At 41.3% G+C, this 25461-nt stretch overlaps 1 protein-coding gene across 5 annotated transcripts in view; it reads left to right on the forward strand.

Moving 5' to 3' along the window:
* Positions 1–25461, forward strand: part of atg5 (ATG5 autophagy related 5 homolog (S. cerevisiae)) — a 138484-nt gene that overhangs the window by 13443 nt on the left and 99580 nt on the right. For all 5 annotated transcript variants that reach the window (XR_007262091.1, XM_048596831.1, XM_020526525.2 and 2 more), the window contains 2 exons: positions 15214–15292; positions 19875–20037. Coding sequence is in view for 4 of the 5 variants with exons in the window: in XM_048596831.1 (XP_048452788.1) it covers positions 15214–15292; positions 19875–20037 (242 nt within the window). In the remaining variant the exon portion in view is untranslated. The remainder of the gene's footprint in view (positions 1–15213; positions 15293–19874; positions 20038–25461) is intronic.

The following is a 25461-nucleotide window of genomic DNA, read 5'->3' on the forward strand; positions in this document are numbered from 1 at the left end:
ATTCCTCAGTTGAGAAGAAGGTGAACATTTCAGAGGCCTCCTTGTCGAAATTGGTATCATTGGAAAAGATGAGATGGAGGAGCTGGGAGAATGGAATAGAGTATTTACAGGAAGGAGGCTGTGAGGATGTATAGTCAAGGTAACTGTGGGAGTCAGTGGGTTTGTGTTGGATATTGGTGGCCAGGTAGTCCCCAAAACTGAAACAAACTTGAAGGGAAGGGAGGATTCAGAGATGGATTAAGTGAAGGTGTGTGGAAATTGGAAGCTAAATTGATAAAACTTTTCCAATTCCAGATGAGAGAGGGAAGCAGCACTGATGATATCATCAGTGTACTAGAGAAAGAGTGGTGGGTGGAGGCTAAGTAGGACTGGAACAAGGATTGTTCCACGTACCCCACACAGACAGGAATATCTGAGACTCATGTGGTTACCCGTGGCTCTCTAACCTGAAGAAAGTGGGAGGAGTTACTGGAGAAGTTGTTCAAAGTGAAGACTGGCTCGGCCAGGTAGAGGAGGGTGCTGGTGGGTGGGTATGGTTCAGGCCTTTTGAAATGAAGTGAAAAATCAGATTAGTCTCATCATTGTCGGCCTTACTTGTTTGAAGATTGTCTTTTTGTAGTGTTGAAATTTGAAGTCCGCTTCAGCAGCCGTGATGGCTTCTATGGTCAGACAGTTGTAGGTTGTTTCCCACAGGTGGATTCAGCTCTTGGGAGAAAGTGTATTCTCCTTTGTTTTACTTTTATGGCTCTGAGTTGTGACTCTTGGAAACCTGGTTCAAAATAGCAGACCTTCAGCTAGTTTTCAATGCTTTACTCTGCCTCCCTGTTGAGGGCATTTGTTTCAACATGTCTCCCGGTGTTCAGATAGTTTTCCTTTGCATGGCTTTCCAACACCTTGTTAATCACAATCAAACATAATGGCGACATATGTCAAGTTCCACATAGCAAAGTCAGTTATGTGGAAATTCTTGTGCAGGATCTCCTGACTCTCAACATGACTGAAGCTTTGAGTCTTCATACCTTTTGGGTGTTCAGTAGACTGTCCTGGAACCCTTTTAATTATTTAATAACTGTTTGTGATCGCAATCTATCTGTTTTGGCTACAGTTGAACCCAGGAGAAGCCATATGGTTCTGAAAGCCATTTAGGAAAATTATTTGTGTCCGTTTTAAAGATAGATTAACTTTCTTTACAAAATATATAAGGTGACTGTGTTTGTAACAGATGAATGTAATGTGTTTAATGTTCATTGCTCTATTTTTAAGGATTTATGCACTTTAAGTTGCAGCTTTATAACCTCTTTTCAAAGAAAAAGGCATGTGGACACAGCTTATGGGACTCTCATTTCTTGTGCATCCTTAATTGCCTTAAGGTGATGATGAGCTGGAATTGCTTCTGCCCATGTGGTGTTGGTACAACAGCAATGCTGTTAGGGGGAGGTTGTTCCAGGATTTTGACCAAGTAACACTGAAGGAAAGTTGATAAAGTTCCAAATTAGGAGGGTGTGTCGTTTGGAGGGGATGTTGCAGGTGGTGGTTTCCATGCACCAGCAGCCCTTCTAAGTGGTAGAGGTCACAAGTTTGGAAGGCGATGTCAAAAGAAGCTTGATGAGCTGCTGCAGAGTATCTTGTATCACCCACTGTTACCATGAAGTGTCTGTGGTGGAGGGATAAATATTGGTAATGATAGATGGGGTGCCACTCATTGGTCTGCTTTCCCCTTGTTGACAAACTTGAGTATTGTTGGAGCTGCTCTCAACCAACCAAGGCACTCGAATGTCACTATCTATGTTGCTACCAAGTATGATTGCAAAATGTGTTTTTCATGAGGCAGGAGATCACATAGGTTTGAGGAAGTTTCTAACTGAGGCATATAAAATTAGCTAAGTGAACATATATTTATGAACTAACTCATCTTGAAAGGTTGCTGTTTTTAATAAGTTATCAACAAAAGCTACATAATGGGATGAAATTCACTGATAATTTTTTCTTCTTAATGCAAGAGACATTTTACAAGATGTCATGACAACAAGTATCATATTAGCTGGGGTACCACTAAGCTGAATGAAGTTTGCTAAGAAAAATGGAGTTGTGATTATTTGAAGAGGATCTTCATATTTGGGAGGCACAATCAGGAAAATAAAGATGAAACCTATACTTGACAGGCATTGATAGGTCTAGTAGATGCTGATTGTTTTGGACAGTCTTTCCCACTCTCACATCTGTCATGTATGACACTCAGAGCTGTACAAAATTGATGTTCATCTGATTGATTCGATTCTGGTCTGTAAACTCAGAAAATACTTCTCGTCCATTATTTTCTTCAAATCTTTGTATAATAGTACATCTGAAAAGATGGGAAAGTTATTTGCCTGGTACTCAAGATGAAATTAGGTTTTCTTTCTAATGCACTGACTAAAAGGGGGCATCTTTGGTCAGTTGGCAATATGTGGTCCTGAATGGGGCTGTTGGAAGGGGTTCTGTATCCATACAAAGTGAGGTAGTTTTTGGGGCCTGCCTGTCTATTTGACACATGGTAATAACATCGCATAGAGTTGTGTTTGAGCTATAATTAGCTTGGACAATGAGGATGCTACCTGAAGAAAGACTGATTAAAAAGGTAACGACAGCGGCTTGGATCCCCGCGCGCGCGCACACACCCCCCCCCCCCCCCCCCACCCCCCTTTCAGAAGGGAATTTGATATATATTTGAAAGGAAAAATTTGGAGAGCAATGGGAAATGAGCAGAGGAATGAAACTTTTTGGACAATTCAAAGAGCAGGAATGTTGGCAGAATGGTTCCTTTCTATGCAGCAAGATTCAGTAGCTGTTGTTTACTCTTTTAAAATAACCTAAAGAATGACTGACTGAGTAAAACCTTTTAGAAATAAGTTATATTGTACAGCTATGATCAAACTGAGCCTTGTTTTACAAATAATATGTAGAAAGAACCACGTCAATATATGATGAGAGTAAAGTCTGACACTATCGGAAAGCCACATTTATTAAAGTAAATGTAGGGATAGTAAAATAAAAACAACAGAAGAAATGCACGTGATATTTGTGTGCTTTCTCCAAGTAAGTTTATACAATGTCATGTAGTATCATGATACCCAGTAAAATATTCTAATAGCACAGTTAGCAAGAAATAGATTTTCAAAAATAACCTTCTTTGAAACCTGAGCAGACCATAAATACATGCTTAGTTTTCCTGTGCAGCTAACTTAATCGCCTTTCATAATTTATGGATTATTAAATTATTATGGTTTCATTAATTGTAATTGAAGTGAATCTGTTTCAATGCAAGAAGTGTAGCAGGTAAGGCAGATGAACTTAGTGCTTGGATTCGTACTTGGAACTATGATGTTGTTGCTATAACAGAGACTTAGTTAAGGGAGGGACAGGATTGGCAGCTTAACGTTCCAGGATACAGATATTTCAGACAGGATAGTGGGGGATATAAAAGGGGTGGGGGAGTTGCACTACTTATCAAGGAGAATATCACAGCTGTACTGTGGGAGGACACCTCCGATGGCTCACACAGCGAGGCAATATGGGTAGGGCTCAGGAACGGGAAGGGTGCAATCACAATGTTTAGGGTTTACCATAGGCCTCCCAGCAGCCAGCGGGAGATAGAAGAACAGATATGCAGGCAGATTTTGGCAAGATGTAAAAGTAACAGGGTTGTTGTCGTGGGTGATTTTAACTTCCCATACATTGACGGGGACTCACTTAGTGCTTGGGGCTTGGATGGGGTAGAGTTTGTAAGGAGCGTCCAGGAGGGCGGCTTCAAACAGTATGTAGACAGTCCAACTTGGAAAGGGGCCTTTACTGGACCTAGTATTGGGGAATGAGCCTGGCCAGGTGGTCAACATCTCAGTAGGTGAGCAGCTTGGGAACAGTGATCACAATTTGGTAAGCTTTAAGGTACTAATGGATAAAGATAGGTGTAGTTGTCAGGTGAAGGTGCTAAATTTGGGGGAAGTCTAATTACAACAATGTTAGGTAGGAACTGAAGAATGTAGATTGGAGGCAGATGTTTGAGGGCAAATCAACATATGGTATGTGGGAGACTTTCAAGTGTAAGTTGCTGGGAACTCAGGACCGGCACATTCCTTTAAGGATAAGTATGGCAAGTTTAGGGAACCTTGGATAACGAGAAATATTGTTAGCCTAATCGAAAAGAAAAAGGAAGCATCAAGGCTAGGAGGCTGGGAACATACAAAGCAAGGGTGGAATACAAGGAAAGTCGAAAGAAACTTAAGCAAGGAGTCAGGAGGGCTAAAAGGAGTCATGAAAAGTCATTGGCCAGCAGGATGAAGGAAAATCCCAAAGCCTTTTATACATATGTAAAGAGCAAGTGGGTAGCCAGGCAGAGGGTTGGCCCACTCAAGGACAGGGAAGGGAATTTATGTCTGGAGCCAGAGAAAATGGGCAAGGCATTAAGTGAGTACTTTGCATCAGTATTCACCATAGAAAAGGACTTGGTGGATGATATGTCTGGGGAAGGGTGTGTAGATAGTTTGGATCATGTTGAGATCAAAAGGGAGGAGGTATTGGGGGTCTTGGAAAAACATTAAGGAAGACATATCCCCAGGGCCTGATGGGATATAGCCCAGAATACTGAGAGGGGCCAGGGGAGGAAATTGATGGGGCCTTGAGGGAAATCTTTGTCTCCTCACTGGCTGTAGAGGAGGTCCCAGAGGATTGGAGAATAGCCAGTGTTGTTCCTTTGTTTGAGAAGGGTGGCAGGGATAATCCAGCTAATTACAGGCCAGTGAGCCTTATGACAGTGGTAGGGAAATTATTGGAGAGGATTCTTCGAGACAGGATTTACTCCCACCTGGAAATCAATGGGTGTATTAGCGAGAGGCAACATGGTTTTGTGAAAGGGAGGTCGTGTCTCACTAACTTGCTTGAGTTTTTTGAGGAACTGACGAAGATGATCGATGAGAGTAGGGCAGTGGATGTTGTCTACATGGTTTTCAGTAAGGCCTTTGACAAGGTCACTCATGGCAGGCTGCTACTGATGGTGAAGTCGCACAGGGTCAGAGGTGAGCTTGCAAGATGGATAAAAAACTGGCTCGGTCATAGACAGAGGGTAGCAGTGGAACGGTACATTGGAGGGCTGTGACTAGTGGTGTTCCTCAGGGATCAGTTTTAGAACCTTTGCTGTTTGTAATATGTATAAATTTTCTTTATTCTTTTATTCATTCACGGGAATGAGGGCATTGCTGGCTAGGCAGCATTTATTGCCCATAGGGCAGTTAAGAGTCAACCGCATTGCAGTGGGACTGGTGTCACATGTAGGCCAGACTAGGTAAGGATGGCAGTTTCCTTCCCTACAGGACATTAGTAAACTGGGTGGGTTTTTCCGACAATTGACAATGGATTCACAGTCATCATTAGACCGTTAATTCCAGATATTTATTGAATTCAGGTTCCACCATCTGCTGTAGCGGGATTTGAACCCGGGTCCCCAGAACATTATCTGGGTCTCTGGATAAATAGTCCGTCGATGATACCACAAGGCCATTGCCTCCCCTGATTTGGAAGAGAATGTAACTGGTCTGATTAGTAAGTTTGCCGATGACACAAAGGTTGGTGGAATTGCGGATAGCGATGAGGACCGTCAAAGGATCCAGCTGGATATAGATCGGTTGGTGATTTGGGCAGAGAGATGGCAGATGGAGTTTAATCCGGAAAAATGTGAGGTATTGTGTTTTGCAAGCTCTAATCCACATGGAAAATATACAGTAAATGGCAGAACCCTTAAGAGTACTGATAGGCAGAGGAGGCTGGGTGTACAGGGACACAGGTCACCGAAAGTGGCAACACAGGTGGAAAAGGTAGTCAACAAGACATATGGCATGCTTGCCTTCATCGGCTGGGTCATTGAGTTTAAAAATTGGCAGGTAATGTTGCAGCTTTATAGAACCTTAGTTAGGCTGCATTTGGAATATTGTGTTCAATTCTGGTCGCCACACTACCAAAAGGATGTGGTGACTTTGGAGAGGGTACAGAAAAGACTTACCAGCATGTTACCTGGCATGGTGGGCATTAGCTAGGAAGAGAGGTTGGAGAAACTTGGGTTGTTCTCACTGGAACAGTGGACGTTGAGGAGTGACCTGATAGAGGTCTACAAGATTATGAAGGGCATGGACAGTCAGAAGCTTTTTCCCAGGGTGGAAGAGTCAGTTACCAGGAGCAGTGGGTTTAAGGTGCGAGGGGCAAGGTTTAAAGGTGATGCATGAGGCAAGTTTTTTAAACAGAGGGTGGTGCTTGCCTGGAACTTGCTGCCAGGGGAGATAGTGGAAGCAGATACAATAGTGACTTCTAAAAGGTGTCTTGACAAATACATGAATAGGATGAGAATAGAGGGATATGGTCCCCGGAAGGGTAGGGGGTTTTAGTTGTGACGGGCAGCATGTCGGTGCAGGCTTGGAGGGCCAAAGGGCCTGTTCCTGTACTGTAATTTTCTTTGTTCTTTGTTCTAACATTTTGTTTATAAGAGGACTTGAAATCTAAGTTTTGCCCAACGGCAATGGATACAGATGGAACATTTGAGCAGGTCCTCTGATATCTACCAAATTTTGCTGAGGTTCCTTCACTGATTTTTGAGCGTTATGGTTTGAAATTCTTGATTGGAGTTCAAACAGATATTTAGTGCTTTCATCGGGACATCCCTTTCCCACATTTCACTTGATATACAACATGAAGATTGAAACACGATCACAGATGATGCAGAGCCATGATTATAAAATTCATCAAGATTAGTTGAACCAAGTTTAGCAACAAATTCACAAGTGATGGGGCTGTGCAGCAAAATCCTGTTGTATTAGTTCAAATATTGATAATGCTGGCTGTGGTGGTAGGGTGAAAAAATTGCTTCCTGTTTCTACTTTTGCAAAACATTTGATTTACTTCGAAGTGACTGGCTATGACTACATAGTCTAGGCCAATGCACTGCTAAGGTTAAACAACCTCCTGAGTGTGTGAGCATTTAAACACAATATACCAACCTTTCCCATTGGCAAGTTCTATCTCATTGTATATGTATACATGTTTGCCACTAGATGGTGCTAGAGTGTCAAGCACCAAGAAATCGCTCCACGTACAACGCAAGCATGGCCAATATAAAATGCAAAATTCTATGGATACTCAGCTGGTCAAACAGCACCTTTGGAAAGTGATACCCAAAATGGACATCTCGGTTGATAACATTTCATCAGCATTATTTGTTTCTAGTTTTTCAATGCCAAATGTACCAGATACTCCAAAGGTTATGCCAATAGTACTAAAATGACTGTTGCTCCAGAATGAGCATTAAATTAGCTAACCTGGCCCAATATAATTAAAATACTGGCATGTACACAGATTTGGAAAATGCCCAAGTCTGTCCTGTACACACACAGCAGGACCAGTACAATCCGACGAGTTGCCAACCTATCAGACTGCTTTTGATCATTAGTAAAGAAATGAAAGGGATCATTGACAGTGCTGTTAAATGGCTCATGCTTAACAATAACCTCCTTGCTCGCTGATCAGTTTGGATTTTGTCAGGGCCACTCATTTTCAGATCTCCTTGCATCCTTCACCCAAATGAGGACAAAAAAACAATGAAGTACAGATTTGAGATGAAAGTGACTGCACTTGACATAAAGACCACATTCAGTTGAATCCGGATTGCACCAAGGAGCCCTAGCAAAACTGGAGTCAGTAAGAATTGGGGTGGAAAACTCTGCTAGTTGGCATCATACCAGATTATAATGGAAAGTTGTTGTGGATTTCGGAGGTAACTCATTTTTGTCCTAAGACCTCACTGTAGGGCAGAGCCCACTTGATTGGTACCTCATCCACTGTCTTCAACATTTATTTCCTCTACCTCAGACACCATCCATGAGATCCACTGCAGCAACTCACCAAAGCTCCTTTGATAATTGCTTTCAGATCCCCAACCTCTACAGCCCAGAAAATCGGGGCAACAGATGCATGGAAACATAAGGCGTAGCCCCCACCCCCCCAAAAATGTCTTAATATTACATTATCTATCACTTCAAACTAACTTCCTTTTCTGTACTTGCGGGATTGAAATCCTGGAACTCCCTCCTTAACAGCATTGTGGATGTACCTTTGCCACATGGAATAGGAGTGTTTCAAGAAGGCCGCTCGTCACCACTTTCTACGGAGAAATTTGGATTGGCAGTAACTGCGCAATGATGCCCACATCCTGTGAATAAATTTAAAAAATGGTTTTTGGATTATGCCTGCTCTGAAGCAGTATAAGACGTCTCCATCCCCCTTATGGCAGTACAAATAATGAGCAAAGATAACCTTTTGTTAGGGTTGATTTTTGCGGATTGTTGTGCAGTTAACTCTACGTTCACAACCATTTGTCCAATACTTGTTCTGTAGCCAGTTAATCAAATTTGGTTAAATCTCTCAAATAATGACTTTTGTATGTGAATACAATTTACCTCAAGATCTGAGAGTCAGAGTCATACAGCATGGAAACTGATCTTTTAGCCCAACTTGTCCATGCTGATCATGTTCCCAAACTAAAGTAGTCCCACCTGCCTGCGATTGGCCCATATCCATGTAAACCTTTCCTATTCATGTACTTATCCAAATATCTTTTAAATGTTGTAACGTTACCTGCATCAACCATTTCCTCTGGCAGTTCATTCCATGCATAAATTACCCTCTGTGTGTCAAAACAAAAAATTGCCCCTCATGTCCTTTTTAAATCTTTCTCCTCCCACTTCAAGAATACACTGTTATAGAGTCATACAGCATGGAAACAGACCCTTCGGTCCAACGTGTCCATGCCAACCAAGTTTCCCAAACAAAACCAGTCCCATTTGCCTGCATTTACCTCATATCCCCATTCATGTACCTGTCCAAATGTTGTAACCGTACCTGCACCAACCACTTCCTCTGACAGTTCATTTCAATTACACACTACCCTCTGTGTGAAAAACCTGCCCCTCGGATAGTTTTGAACTCCCCCACCTTAGGGAAAAGATCCTTGCTGTCTAGCTTACCTGTGCTCCTCATGATTTTATAAACTGCCATAAGGTCATCCCTCAACCTCCGATGCTCCAGTGAAAAAATTCCCAGCCTATTTTTATAACTCAAACCCCTCTATTCCTGGCATCATCCTGGTAAAAACCGAAAGAACTCCGGATGCTGTAAATCAGGAACAAAAACAGAAGTTGCTGGAAAAGCTCAGCAGGTCTGGCAGCATCTGTGAAGATTAAATCAAGAGTTAACGTTTTGGATCCGGTGACCCTTCCTCACCCTGGTAAATCTTTTTTCTGCACCCTCTCCAATTTAATAATATGCTTCCAATAGCAGGGTGACCAGAGCTGCACGTAATACTCCAGAAGATGCTTTACCAACATCCTATACAACCTCTACATGACATCCTAACTCCTGTATTCAAAGGTCTGAGCAATGAAGACAAGTGTGCTAAATACCTTCTTAACCATACTGTCTATCTATGATGCAAATTTCAAAGAATTATGTGCCTGAATTCCTAGGTCTCTCTGTTCTACAACACTACCCTGGGCCCTACCATTAATTGTACAAGGCCTGTCCTTGTTGATTTTACCAAAATTCAATACCTCACGCTTATCCAAATTAAACTCCGTCTACCACTCCTCAGCCTATTGACCCAATTGGTTATGTAATTGGAAAGAAGGCCAAATGTTACATCTTCAGATTCTAACATTGAAGAAAAAGCATACCAACCACTGCATATATTTAAAACAAGCTATGTTGAATCATTAATGTAACTAGTGTGTGTCACTTCGTGGTAGGCTGTGACCTGAATGATAGGTGAAGTGTGGCATGTTGCCAACTGGTAATTGATGACAAAAATAAAGCTACGTAGATTATTTCGTAGTGTTTTGTGATGGAAGGTTTGGAAACTAGTGAGCAGGTTGGAAGAGAAAGTGCTTTTGTAGCTATTGGTACAATACAACATTCTGATGTATGTTCTGCAGATAATTTACTTGCATCATTCAGGTGGGGAGGCTGGTTGACCTACTTTACAGGTGTTCACCACTTAGCTCCAAACATGAAGTGCAAATTTGTACTTGGTGGATACTTGCTACTTGCTGGACAGAGGATATGGTACGTGAGAGAAGCTTGTGAGATTGGTGACACCTGACAAGATTTCATTGACCTTTGCAGTTGGAATTAGGACTCTGATATGCGAGTTATTTTGACAATTTGATTGTAGCTCTTGCAGTGTTTCACTGCAACGACTGGTTATAATTCAAGCGGTTGTAATGGATGAATTCTGTTTAGGGGATGATTCTTGAACTGGGCTTTTTATTTTTCACAGATGAGTGACTCTGCTTGACTTCCAGTCAGCAGAAATTGGGACCTTCACGTAGGAAATATAGCAGGGTGAGGGCAAAATTGTGACAATTGTTGCAGTGCAGAAGAAGGTCATTCAGCCCATCATGTCTGCACCATACTTCTGAAAGAGCACTCTGACTTAGTACAAATCTCCTGTTTTTTTTCTCCATAATCATGCATATTGGCTCTATTTAAGTAAGTATCTAATATTCTCTTGAATGCCTTGAGTAAACATTCATCCACCATGCTTCCAGGCATTACATTCCAGACCCTAACTAAAGGATAAGGTACCATAGTCTGACCAGACATTAGGGCTGTCCTCTCATTAGTGAGAAATGACTGGTAGTGGCTTAAACCTGAGAATCACCACGCCTCAGGCAAGTGGAGAGGGTGAGAAGGAGAGTCATACTTGGCAACCTCAGCCACTGCGGGAATTGAATCTATGGTGTCGACATCACTCTGCATTGTAAAAAAGCCATCCAACAAACTGACCTTACCAACCTCAAACCCCAACTACTTGCTGTGTGAAAATGCTCCCCCCCGCCCCAATATATTTGCTTCTGTGGCAGGTTAGTTTAAATCTGTGCTCTGTCAATTCTTTTGTGGGTGGGAACAGTTTCTCCTTGCCTAGTCTGTTCAGATCCTTCAGACATGTGGTTCCTGATTTTATGATCAAGACAAAATAGTGTAATTTGTGGTGTTGCCAAACAATTTCATCAGAAGTTGGGATGGAGGGGTGGGTGGTCATGCTGTGTTTGGGAAGTCATGCTGTGTTTGGAAAGTCATCGTGTATGTTTTGTACTTATACCTGAAATTGTAATCTGTTTTCTTTTCACTATGAGAAACAGCTGCCTGGTGATAAACTAAAGTTTCCTGTAATAAGAAATAAAAAGAAATGACTTTATTTTCTCCCAGCAACTCCCCTCTCTGTCCCAGACAGTAAAAACCTAGCTTCCTTTCCAGACTGACTTCTTCATCACTCGCTCCACACCCATGCATGTTTGGGATCCAACAGATTTTCTCTAGTTTGGTTACTCTGACTGGTAGGAACATAAATAACTCATCATCAACCTCATCATCTCAGGTGACCTCCCACCCACGGCCTCCAACCTCATCGTTCCCCAACCCCGCAATGCCCGTTTCTATCTCCTTCCCAAAATCCACAAACCTGACTGCCTTGGTCGACCCATTGTCTCCGCCTGCTCCTGCCCCACCGAACTTATCTCCACCTATCTTGACTCCATTTTCTCGCCCTTGGTCCAGGAACTCCCTACCTATGTCCGTGACACCACCCACGCCCTCCATCACCCCCAGAACTTCCAATTCCCCGGTCCCCAACACCTCATCTTTACCATGGATGTCCAGTCCCTATACACCTGCATTCCCCATACAGATGGCCTGAAGGCCCTCCACTTCTTCCGGTCCCGCAGGCCCGACCAGTCGCCCTCCACTGGCACCCTCATCCGCTTAGCCGAACTCGTCCTCACCCTCAACAACTTCTCTTTCAATTCCTCCCACTTCCTACAGACAAAGGGGGTGGCCATGGGTACCCACATGGGCCCAAGCTATGCCTGCCTTTTTGTAGGTTACGTGGAACAATCCCTCTTCCGTACCTATGCCGGCCCTAAACCCCACCTCTTGATCCATTACATTGATGACTGTATTGGCACCGCCTCGTGCTCCCACGAGGAGCTCGAACAGTTCATCCACTTCACCAACACCTTCCACCCCAACCTTAAGTTCACCTGGACCATCTCTGATACCTCTGTCTCCTTCCCGGACACCTCTGTCTCCATCTCAGGCAACCACCTAGAAACCGATATCCATTTCAAGCCCACCGACTCCCACAGCTACCTAGAATACACCTCCTCCCACCCACCTTCCTGCAAAAATGCCATCCCCTATTCCCAATTCCTTCGCCTCCACCGCATCTGCTCCCAGGATGAGGCATTCCACTCCCATACATCTCGGATGTCCTCGTTTTTCAAGGACCGCAACTCCACCTCCCCCCCGCCTTGGTGGTCGAGAATGCCCTCGACCGTGTCTCCCGCATTTCCCGCAACTCATCCCTCATACCCCGTCCCCGCAATAACAACCAAAAAAGAGTCCCCCTCGTCCTCATGTACCACCCCACCAACCTCCGGATCCAATGCATCATCCTCCAACACTTCCGCCATCTGCAATCCGACCCCACCACCAAAGACATCTTTCCCTCCCCACCCTTATCTGCTTTCCGGAGGGACCACTCTCTCCATGACTCCCTTGTCCGCTCCACACTCCCCTCCAACCCCACCACACCCGGCACTTTTCCCTGCAACCGCAGGAAGTGCTACACCTGCCCCCACACCACCTCCCTCACCCCCATCCCAGGCCCCAAGAAGACTTTCCACATCAAGCAGATGTTCACCTGCACATCTGCTAATGTGGTATACTGCATCCGCTGTACCCGTTGTGGCCTCCTCTACATTGGGGAAACCAAGCGGACGCTTGGGGACCGCTTTGCAGAACACCTACGCTCGGTTTGCAATAAACAACTGCACCTCCCAGTCGCGAACCATTTCAGCTCCCCCTCCCATTCCTCAGACAACATGTCCATCCTGGGCCTCCTGCAGTGCCACAACGATGCCACCCGAAGGTTGCAGGAACAGCAACTCATATTCCGCTTGGGAACCCTGCAGCCCAATGGTATCAATGTGGATTTCACAGATAGTAGGAACTGCAGATGCTGGAGAATCCGAGACAACAAGGTGCAGGGCTGGATGAACACAGCAGGCCGAGGATTTCACAAGCTTCAAAATCTCCCCTCCCCCTACCGCATCCCAAAACCAGCCCAGCTCGTCCCCACCTCCCTAACCTGTTCTTCCTCCTACCTATCCCCTCCTCCCACCTCAAGCAGCACCCCCATTTCCTACCTACTAACCTCATCCCGCCCCCTTGACCTGTCCGTCTTCCCTGGACTGACCTATCTCCTCCCTACCTCCCCACCTGCACTCACCTTTACTGGCTCCATCCCCACCTCTTTGACCTGTCTGTTTCCTCTCCACCTATCTTGTCCTCTATCCATCTTCTATTCACCTCCCCCTCTCTCCCTATTTATTTCAGAACCCCCTTCCCTTCCCCCATTTCTGATGAAGGGTCTAGGCCCGAAACGTCAGCCTTCCTGCTCCTATGATGCTGCTTGGCCTGCTGTGTTCATCCAGCTCTACACCTTGTTATCTTACATAACATAACATAAACCATTTAACATTCGAGTCTGTATAGCAGAATTGAGAGCCTGACTAATCGATGACTGACTCCATATATCTGTCAATGTCACATCATTTAAAGTACAACAGAATCACTACCCTCTGAGAGAAGGTCTCCCTTGTCTTAAATGTGCAACCCCCTATTCTGGGATTATGCCTTCCACTCCTAAGCCCTCCCACAGGGAGAAGGAACATTTCTGCATCTGAGATAGTAGGACCTGCAGATGCTGGAGAATCCGAGACAACAAGGTGCAAGGCTGGATGAACACAGCAGGCCAAGCAGCATCATAGGAGCAGAGAGGCTGACGTTTCGGGCCTAGACCCTTCATCAGAAAAGCTTTCTGCATCTGTCAGGTCCCTGAAGAAGCTTGTGTGCTTCAATAAGGTCGTCTCTCGCCCTTCTAAATTCCAATGAGTACAAGCCAGAACTACTCAACCTCTTCTCGTAAAATGGTCCCTCCATTACTGTTATCAGCATAATGAACTTTCTGTGGCTGCTTCCAAGGTCAGTATATCGTTCCCTGGATAAGGGGCCCAAAACTGTTTACAGTATTCTAGCTATAGTCTGACTCGTCCCTTGAATAGTTTTAGCAAAATCTCCTTACTTTTATACTCCATTCCTTTGAAATAAAGGATTCCATTTGCCTTCCCTATCACCTAGTGATCTTGGATGCAAGCTTTTTGTTTTCCGTGGATGAGGATACCCACATCCCTCTGTTCTGTCGCTTTCTGCAGTCTTTCTCCATTTAAATAATATTCAGTTCCAATATCTTCTGCCAGAGTGCATAATTTCACATTTTTCCACATTATATTCCATCTGCAAGGTTTTTGCACTGTTGCTTAACCTGTCGATATTCCTGTCCAAACTCTGTTAGCTTAACACCCTGACTTACCTTCCTAACAATTTGTCATCTGCAGACTTAGCTTCAGTGCATTCATTTTCCTCATCCCATTATTAATATAGCAATTAATTGTGGTCCAGCACTGGTTCCTGTGCACTTCACTTAGTTACAGGTTGCCATCCTGAATGTCAATCCCTGTTTTAAAATTAACAATTAATTCAGCATCAGAGACTGTTTGCAGAAGAAAATTCCAGACTTCCATTGCCTTTTCAACTCAGATTGTTCTTATTTTAATGATGAAGAAACAGCCCAATGTTTCAGACAAAAGTGATGTACTGTACCAGACTTTGCTTCCAAAGTACTCACTCGATGAATTTATGTATTATTACATTGTAACTGAGAAGTTGACCCATTTTTGGTATTAAAGGTTGGTGAAGTACCCTCTTGTGGTGCAGTGGTAATGTCCCTACCCCTGAACTGAGAGACCTGGGGTCACATCCCACCTGCTCCAGAGGCATGTAATAACATCTCCGAACAGGTTGATGAGAAAAATAGGGGTGACAGTCGGTGAGTAATGATTCAAAAAAAAATCTGGTGGTTGTGTTAATAAAACACCAGATGTAAACAGTTAATTTGCCCTCTTACTCAAATGTGGTTACAAATATTCTGTAAACAGCTTTTAATTTTCAGGGCATGAAATTACCGAGAGTATTTTTCTTCATATTTCAACGACCAATCAGATTTCCTTTTTTTTTTGTTAGGCATTATCCAATTGGGTTACTTTTTGACCTTCATGCATCGAACACCGCACTACCATGGAACATTATAGTACATTTTAAGGTAATTTTGCTACCTACCTAGTATGTGTTAAAATTGTGATATTGCAAGCAAAGAGCCTTTTAAAGGCAGGTCAGCTTGAAGCTTCATAGTACAAACTGTGTTTTAATCTTTTTCATGCAAACTAATGTTTATTACAGCAATTCATATGAATTTGATAGATATCAATGATCAGCAATATAGTGAAATCTTTGCAAGTAACATTTTACCTATTATAATACTTTGGGTCATAATGCTTTGATAGTTGGTTTAAAGCAAAGCTGTGGCAAATTTCAGATGTTACAGCAATGTGAAACAGAGTGGCTGGAAAGTTGCTTACTAGGATTTGTGAAAACCATTCTAGACTCATGAGCCAATATTCTGTCTGCAAACCTATGTTCATCCATATCTCTGCCTTTGCCTTTGTCCTAATATACACTAGGTCCCATTCACCCTTTGAGTTGTGTTCACTTGCCATATTGACATTCAATTCATCAAAATCTTCATTTTAACATGCTTATTCCTGTGTTAAAATCTAATCCCTAATCTCAGGAATTTTCAGTCCAAACTATTCTTCCTCTTTAGCTTTTCCTTAAGATACTGCTTAAAACCTACTAATTTGACCAAGTTTTTCATGGGGCGTTGGTGGCGTAGTGGTTTTATTACTGGACTAGTATTCGAGAGAGACAAGCAAGGCATTCAGGACATAGGGTCATATCCTACCATGGCAGATAGAACTTGAAAAGCCTGGTCTAATGGTGACCATGGAACCGTTGTTAATTGTCATAAAAACAATCTCCCTTTAGGGAAGGAAAATATGCTGTCCTCAATTGGTCTAGCCTACATGTGACTTCAGATCCACATCAATGTGGTTGACTCTTAACTGCCTTTTGAAATAGTCCTAACAAGCCAGTCAGTTCAAGTGGCAACTAGGAATGGACAATAACTCTGGCTGCCAATGATGTCCACATCCCATGAATGAATTTTTAAAAAATGCGTAAATGAGCCAAGTTGTGAGCTCAACTGATCATCTTAAATTAGTTGTTAATGTACCTATGAGAACATTCAGGATTGCTTAGCAAGTGCTGCTCAGATATGGAATCACATTTAACAATACACATTTTTTTGGGTTTGCGAGTGCAGGCTGATTCAGCATGGTCTTCTCTGTTTATTATGAGCAAACAAACTACCATTTGAAGTCCCTGTAAGCATGTTTGATTCAATCAGCCAACAGTTGGGAGCTACAATTTATATACCTAACTGGTGTGTGGTAATTGCTACATTACCAATCAATTTAAATGAATCAGCCAGTGTGTAACTGTAGGTTTGCTAAAAGTGACATACGTTGATTTGCAGGGACCTGTTCTCTGCAAACATATGGGATATATTTCCAAGCCTTGGGCCTTTTGAATTACCTAGAAACTTGGTGAGTCTAACATTCTTGTTTTTTTGGCCGACGCATTGCCACAGAAAAAATCAGAGTCAACTTGCCAACCAGTCAGCATCTTTTACCTTATACTATAAATTGTTGTGATGGGATATTCTTATGATTGTCCTGATGAGCGCAAGTAAGAATGTTTTTACAACATGGTTAGGAGCATAAGAACATGAGTAGACCCTTGAGCCTGTTCCAGCATTCAGTGACCTAATGGCTGATCTGTAGCTTAATCTATATACTTGCCTTTGGCCCATATCCCTTAACAAAATCCCTTAATAAAAAAAACTCTTAGATTTAAAATTAACAAGTGATCTAGCAGCACCTACTGTTTGTGGAAGAGCATTCCAAACCTCTACCAACCTTTATGTGTACAAGTGCTTCCTAACATCTCTCCTGAATGGTCTCGCCCCAATTCTCAGACTATGCCCCAGTCCAAGAATCCCCAACCAGTAGAATTGTTTATCTTTATCTACCCTGTCTTTTCTTAATGTATTGAAGACTTGATAGGATCATCCCTGATCCTTCTGTATTCTAAAGAAAGCAGGCTAATTTGCATAATCTCTCCTTTTGCATAATCTCTCCTTTTGCATAATCTCTCCTTTCACATAACCCCTGAAGTCCAGGTACCATTTGTTGGAATCCCTTCAAGGCCAATAGGCCAGTATATCTTTCCTAAGGTGTGATGCCCAAATCTGCTGAAGTAGTCCAAGTGGTGTCTAACCAAGGTTTTGTATAGCTGCTGCATAACCTCTGTGAGCTTATACTCCAGTCCTCTAGATACGAAGACCAGCATTGCATTCGCCTTCTTGATGTAATTTCAGCAGTATTCAGATTTGTTACAATCGAGCAATTCTTTCCAAGATTTCTGGAAGACGCTGGTAACGGTTGCCCTTTGCTGGGATCACTCTACTAGAATCTCTCTGCTGAGGGCAAAGAAATAGCCATATCTCCACTGTGCAGTGGAAACTCAGGCCAGCAACACAGTAAATGAGATCCATTCCATTTTGGTGACAGTCTTTGCAGGCACATGAACTATAATAGTTGTTGCAGTCTTCAACATGTTGAAATATGTTGAATAATTGCTTAAAAAGGGGCATTTCAAGATTCTTTGTGCTTCATAAGTATTTGCTACTTGAAATTGGTTACTGTTATAATATCACAATGTGGCAAAGCAGTTTGTGAGGGCCTTTCATCAACATCATTTAATTTTAGTTGTGTGTACTGTGGCTATCTCTGGCATTTGTTGCCCATTTCTAGTTATTCCAGAGGGCACATAAGAGGCAACCACATTGCTCTGGGTCTGAGGTCATTGTAGGCCAGACCAGGTAAGCATAGCAGAGTTCCTTGCTTAAAGGATGTTAGTTAACCAGATGGGTCTTTACAATAATAAACAATGGTTACACAGTTGCTGTGTAAATTTGATTAAATTTGAGGAGTAGGTAGATCGATATTTTTTGAATTAGTAATGAGTAAAAGTGTTAAGGAGACCTGGCAGGAAAGTGGAGTTGAGGCCAGAGTGAGGTCAGCCATGATCGAATGACGGAGCAAGCTTGAGGGGCTGAATTGCGTACCCCTGCTCCAAGTTCTTACGTACTTGCCAGTTTTTAAATTGCAGATTTTATTGAATTCAAATTTCACCATTTGAACCATGTCCCCAGAACACTTTAATCTGGTTTGCTGTATTACTAGACCAGTGGCATCACCACGCCACCACCTCTTATTAAATACTGTTTCCATGTTTTTGATAGATATTGTAACTCGTACGCCTTTTAATTTATGTTGATCGGAGGAATAGGGCAAGATAATATTGATTTCATGAACATCCATAATGTTCTGTATGACTGAGTACCCTAAACCTGTTAGCCTTTTGATGTTGAATGAATAAAGGAAGAACTGCTGGGATCTAGCTACACCTGTTTTCATTGAGACATACAGCATGGAAACAGTCCTTTCGGTCCAAACCATTCGTGCTGAACGTAATCCCAAACTAAACAAGTCCCACCTGCCTGCTCCTGGCCCTGGCCCATATCCCTCCAAACATTTCCTATTCATGTACCTATCCAAATGTCTCTTAAAGTTTTCTGATTCCTTGAAAAGGTCATTACATGGTGAATAACATGACTGCCAATTCTTCAGTATGTTGGAATAATTGCGTTGAAGGAACTGGAGAGGAGGTTTGAAGCTGTTTAGGTGCTATAAAGTAAATAAGAGAAAATAATTATCTTGAACCCATCAGTTCAGTATTGAATGTGTGTTGTCATAATTTTGAAGCCTCTATTTGCATGTTTAGGTCAGCATGTCTTGTACCTTGTGTGTAAGTTAACTGTCATGTTTCTCTAAATTATAGATACTTCTTAACTAACAACATGTCAATATACTTCATTGGCTGAAAAGCACTGTTTGGGACATCCTGTTGTGACCAGTGTCACGTCAATACAGGAGCTCTGTTCCTCTATATATTTAAATGTTAATTTAAAAATTAGTATGTTTGAAAAGTTAAATTTTGTATCCGGCACTGTTTACTCTTGTACTTTGTAATGTATTCTAAATGATAATGTGAAAATAAGTGATTAATATGACGTTGTTACATTGTTTCTTTTTACACTGTTTAATGAAGCGGTCTTTTGTGTATGTTTACATCCACTTACAGCAAGTGACTGAAGTTCCAGCAGTTGAGTGTGACTTGTACCTGATTTCTGAGTTGCGACTAAATCATTCCTTTTCATAGGTCCACATGAACGATAACTCTGCATAGACCAATGCTGAGGCTTGAGTAATTCTGAAAAGCTTAATTAGTTACTAGGTATATTCACTGAGCCAACAACAGTAAAGTTTGTTTATGTTTTTAATAAATACAAGGCCTTAAAAGTAGTGCTGCAATATTCTATCATATTTCAACTCATTTTCAGGAATGTGTTCAAAATAAGGCCAACTTCGAGTCACTGCTGCATTCAACTCTGTTCGGGGGGGCGGGGGGAAGAATTAGAGCAGGTATAGGCCATCTGACAATTTCAGCTTGCTCTGCCATTCCACTGTGGCTATCGTTTTGGGTTATCAGCATTGTCAAACAGTATTATCTGTTTGAAGATAAATTTCTTCTTATTACCCTGTGCTGGTTGATTGTACGCTTGCTCACCTAGCACAATATTATGTTTTCTATTTTTCCAGAATTTCCCTGAATCGGAACTTCTTCATTGCCTCACAAAAGATGCTGTTGAAGCTCATTTTATGTCTTGCATTAAGGAAGCTGATGCCTTAAAGCACAAAAGTCAAGTAATCAATGAGATGCAGAAAAAGGATCATAAACAACTCTGGATGGGCTTACAAAATGGTACTTAGTTCACAATCTCTTATGAATGGCATGTTTTGCTGACTGTGTTGCAGATGTTGCCATCTTCCTGTGTTAGTTTTAACATAAAGCAGAATGTTCCAGAATTACATTTCCTTCTTCCAAATTTGATGTTTTCCTAAACGATTGTTTACTATTTTTAACCAAGTCCTCTAAACAATAGTGCAAAAATTCACAGAATAGGTGGGAAAAGTTTCCTCCAGGATATTAAGGACAAATGCTACTATACTGATTCACTTCCTATCTCTTGAATCTGAGATTATTTGAAATATAATTGTTAAATGGCTGTTAATTTCATTCATTTTGAGGGGCTAACCGAACTGGAGAAATCTTAAAGTAATCCTAAATTTGCTGCAAAACATAGTTCATCAATTTTTGTAGCGTGTTATTCTCAGGGATTGTTCCAAAAACTGAACAATACACAGAGTTGAATATACATTAGGTAGTTACTGTACCAGATGGCACCTTTATGCAGCGCTTCTGGTTTCAAGCTAGTACGTGATATGGAAGAATGGAAACTTTAGAGCAAGGAGGGTTGAGCATTTTCAGCAGAAAGGTGCTAATATCCCAACTTCACTTTGAGGCAGTATCTGATTTTTCTTTTTCATTTCATAATAACTGATTTGATTTCACTGATTGAGTTCATTGGTAAAGCAACATCAAAGTTTTTCACTGGACTGACTTGGCTTTGTTGGATTTTCTGCTGTATGTACTACTGTTTCTGGTTGATTCCAGAACTGTAAGTTACTGAGTATTGTGCTATCATCAGATTGTTTCTGAATACATCAGGTCTATGTTTTATGAGATCATTGTTGAAGCCTGTCAGAACATTTGCTCTTGAGATTCAGGCTTATTTCTAGATTTACTTTGAGATTTCTTAGAGTTATTAAGAAATATTTGAAGGGATATGGGCCAGACACAGGCAGATAAGACTAGTTTAGTCTGGGATTATGATTGGCATGGACTAGTTTAACCGAAGGGCCTGTTTCTGTGCTGTATAACTGTATGACATTGTAGCACTGAGCAATTAATTAGTTACTTGTATGACAGATTAATCACCTATCACCAAGAACAATGTAATATTGTAAATACGTTTCTTCTCTGCCAACTCTCCCCAGCCCATTAATTTTTGTGTCACTCTCCCAGATGACAGCAACCTCCTTTCCGAATATGTTCTTTTGTAGCACTTGTATGTAGAGATCTTGTATTCCTACGCGTCCCTTGCATTGCTGCATCTGTAGTTACAGAAGCAGCAATCTGCTTTTTCAAAATTTTAGCTACCGTTACTAGCAGAAATATAAATTCTTAACAAGTGGTTTTAAGAGCACTTTTTTGTGCAATGTGATTTCTTTGTGAACAAAAGACATTATTCTTTTTATATTTGTTATCCTAGTTAGAAATGTAGTACCCACTCGAGTTGATATGCAAATTTTGACCAAGTAAGAGAGCCACAGCTTTTGGCAAATATGAATGCCACCTAGCTCTTAAGAAAAGTCAGGCAAATTTTTTTAAATCAGAGAAAAAGAAATAAAACTTCTGAAACTGATACAACTCTTTTAGAACATTTAGCATCTTTCTTTACTTTTTATAGGATTCTCACATAGCTTTTGAATATCTTCTCTTACTTATGAAACAGTGCACACAACCACAAATGTAAAAGAAAGTACAATTTAGGCCCACTGAATCTCAGAACATGATGCATCTGCAAGTGTTTTCTGGTATTGAAAAGAGAAGCAAAACTGATTCTGACAGTTGTTGAACAAATGTTGCACTAAGCAACAGATTGTGCAGAAATTAAGTTTTTTTTTGTTAAATGTTCATTGTTGCGTTTGGATAAACCAACTGAAATTATGCCTGCAAATACCTTCCTTCAGATGATTTATTTTGAAAATTTGTTTCATTAACCCTTTCCTAGCCCCTTTGACATGCTGAAGTATGGCATTATATGTTTGGAAAGCTCCTTTAGAAATCATACATTGCAAATGGGGGAAGTCTGTGGTGGGCTATTTTGCTTTTGGGTGGAGAAATAGGAAGATCAGCAGGCTAATCACTTGATACTTGCAGAAACAAATTGTATCAGCAGTAACCATGGAATGATTAGGAGTATTGGCTGAATTTTCACTCTTACTCTTTAGCCAGGAGATACAAAGGCCAGTTAAAAGTTCTCTGCTGATGTTGGGATCATGATAGGTTAACATCACGTACTGAGGATTTGCCTGTGGAACCTTCATGATAAAGTGGTTCAGAGCCTTATCACACCAAAATCAGCCTTTTGATATGCAGTTATTCTTTATCTTTCCTGCTTTTTATAGCTTCTCCTTACACAGATCTTTGGAATGGAGAATGACTTGCTGCCACTGGTTTGGAGGATTCGGAGATGGCTGATAAATCTGGAGTTTGAGTGCAGACTGTTCCAAATATAGTGCAGATTAGATCAGACAGATGAGGTGTTTGGAGTTTGCCCAGTCTGTTTGATACTTCCATGGACTTCTGTCTGGTCCCAGTCAATTCTTTAGTGTTATGTGCCTTCTCACATAAAAATTCTCTAATTTGGTTGTTCACCAGGCAAGAAGATTGACTGTAAAAATGAAAATGTAAGGTACGTTTAAATGCTTGACTCATTCTTCCCAATTACTTAGTTTTTAAACCCCTGTGTGATCGGCAATTACTGGATGAATTTTCAAATAATATAAGTTATTATTTAGGTGCAGATTACTCAATGGTCATTGTCAAAGAAAAATTGTGTTGATTGTCTTTTCTTGTTCCCTTCTCAAAGGATTCAATGATGACACCTTTGAAATAGGTTACATTTTTAAGACTTTCAATACTGTTCTATGTAGAAAAAGTAAAGGATTGTGGAATCTGAAGAAAGTAGCAAGATGGGCCTAAAATTGGCTCTGTGTCAGGAAGCAAAAGATAATGGTCCCCTAGTATTTTTGTGACATAAGGCTGTTTCTATTCGGGTTGGGGTGGCCTCAGTACTAGTTCTCTTGCTTTTTCTGGTATCTCACTTAAACTTAATTGTTGGGTTTTGATTCATAGTAGACTGCAGAAAGATGATAATGAATGACGAGGGCAAAAATTTGGTAAATGGAAATCGATTCATGGAAATGCAAGGTCTTCATTTGAGCAGTGACAAATAAGACAAAGGAATGCACAATAAATGTAAGGATGCTGAAAGGTAGAAGGACATGGGTGCATCAGAGTGCATGTCCATGGGCCCTTGAAGATAGGAGAACCGGTAGTTAATGTCATTAAAAATATAGCATGCTTACCTTTTATTTGCTGAGGCTTAGAGCATGGAGGCCATTCTGGAACCTTATATAAAACACAGTTTAGGCTTCAGCTAGAGCTTGGTATATATAGTTCTGGTTATAGCACTACAGAAAGTATTGCACTACAGAATGTACAGAGGAAATCTATATGGACTTATCAGAACTGCAGAATTTTGAGAGCTTACTTAGCCTGTTGTTGATTTTTCTTTGAAGTAGAGGAGGCTGATTTAATTGAGGTGAGAAAATTGAGTGTCCTACATCAGCTGGATAGTGACAGAGATCAATAATCAGAGTGCATAGATTTAAAGTAACCAGCAGAAAGATGAGAGGAGAATTCAGGAATTCTTTCCCCAGACACTGATGGGTATCTGGAATTCACTATATGAAACAGTGATTATAGGCAGAGGCTTTCATTATATTGAAAACAAAACTTGGCAATGCGGTGAAAGGTTATGGAGAAAGACCTGGAAAATAAGAGAACTTTTCTTGGTTGGAATTTGACACACTGGAATTTGAATGGCTGTCATCAGCTCCTGCAGATTTTCTATGCTGGTTTAATATTCTAATGTTTTGGTATGGAAGGTTAGAATGTATAGTGCCCTTAAATCATTTCAGTTTTATAGTTATGGCCACAGTTATTGCTCCAGTTGATTTTTAATCAGGCATTTTCCACTAGGTAGCCATGATGTGGATGTGTCAGTGTTGAACTGTGGTGGACAAAGTCAAAAGAAACACACCAGGTTGTAGTTCAACAGTTTTATTTGAAATCACAAGCTTCACCGGATAAAGGGGCTAGGCTATGAAAGCTTGTGATTCCAAATAAACCTTTTGGGCTACACCTGGTGTCATGTGACTTCTGACTTTTTCCACTAGGTGGCATCATATTCATTTAATATTAAACTGTTAACGAGTGGCTGCCAACTTGCGAACATTTATACTTACAAACAAGGTCCTATATTAATTCTAAAGATCCGATATGAACATTTTCTTCTGCTTACAGACGGCTAGTTTATATTGTATTGTGTTCCAACTTGTCTACGAATCGACTTTGAATATGCTCGAGATGAGATCCCATTGGTAACCAGGTTACTGCCTGTGCATTTTTAATAGGTGTTAGTTAGCATATGTACAGGAACCGAAAAATTATTGTAATGAGAATTCGGGAAATTGTCCTCTGCAAACAAATTATAGTCACAGTGTATAGTACATTTTACATTTCATGTGCAGGTAACGATAACTAGTCCACTCAGAACAACAAGGTTTTTGGGCTGAGTTATTAATTAGAAATCATGTGGCAGATAAGTGCTTTGCAATGCGTTTTCAATTAAAATTGATCAATAAAATAGTTTTTCATTTTTGTAAGTAACATGACCCAGTGTGGTTTATGATCAAATTTTTGACTGAATATAATCTAAATAAATTAAAGGTACTGAGGGCTGTAGTTGATGCGTGATATTTTTGGACTGTTTATTAGTAACAGTGACTTCATTTTTCACTTCATTCATTTGAATTAATATTAATAATAGTATCTTGTTTGTAAGTATAAATGTTCGCAAGTTGGCAGCCGCCTGCTCGGCCATTATTTGTTACCCATCCTTCGCTCATGACCACCTCAAGCAGTTGCCTTCTTGAACTGTTGTTGTCAATTTGATGTAAGTACACTCAAAATGCTTTTTGGGAGGGAGTTGTCAGGTTTTGACCCTGTGATACTGAGTGAATAGTGATACAATTCCAAGTAAGGATGGTGAGTGGTTGCTGGGGAATTCGTAAATGGTGCTGTTCACATGTATCTTTGACCCTTGTCATTCTTGCTTGTAGTGGCCGTGGGTCTGGAAGGTGTTGTTTCAAGTGTTTTGGTTAATTTCTGCAGTGCATCCTGTAGAGATACACAGTGCTTCTACTCAGCATCGGTGGTGGAGAGAGTGCTTGTCTGTAGAGATGGTGCCAGTGAAGCAGACTGCTTTGTCCAGTATGATGTTAAGGTTCTTGAATGTTGTTCGAACTGCTCTCATCCAGGGAAATGGATAGTATTCCAGGGCACTCCTGACTTGTGCCTTCTGGACAGGCTTTGGTGAGTCAGGAGGTGAGTAACTCAATATTATTTAGCCAATATTTGGCTAATCTAGTTCAG

Source organism: Rhincodon typus, chromosome 5 (assembly GCF_021869965.1).
Source record: "Rhincodon typus isolate 14 chromosome 5, sRhiTyp1.1, whole genome shotgun sequence".
NCBI lineage: Eukaryota > Metazoa > Chordata > Chondrichthyes > Orectolobiformes > Rhincodontidae > Rhincodon > Rhincodon typus.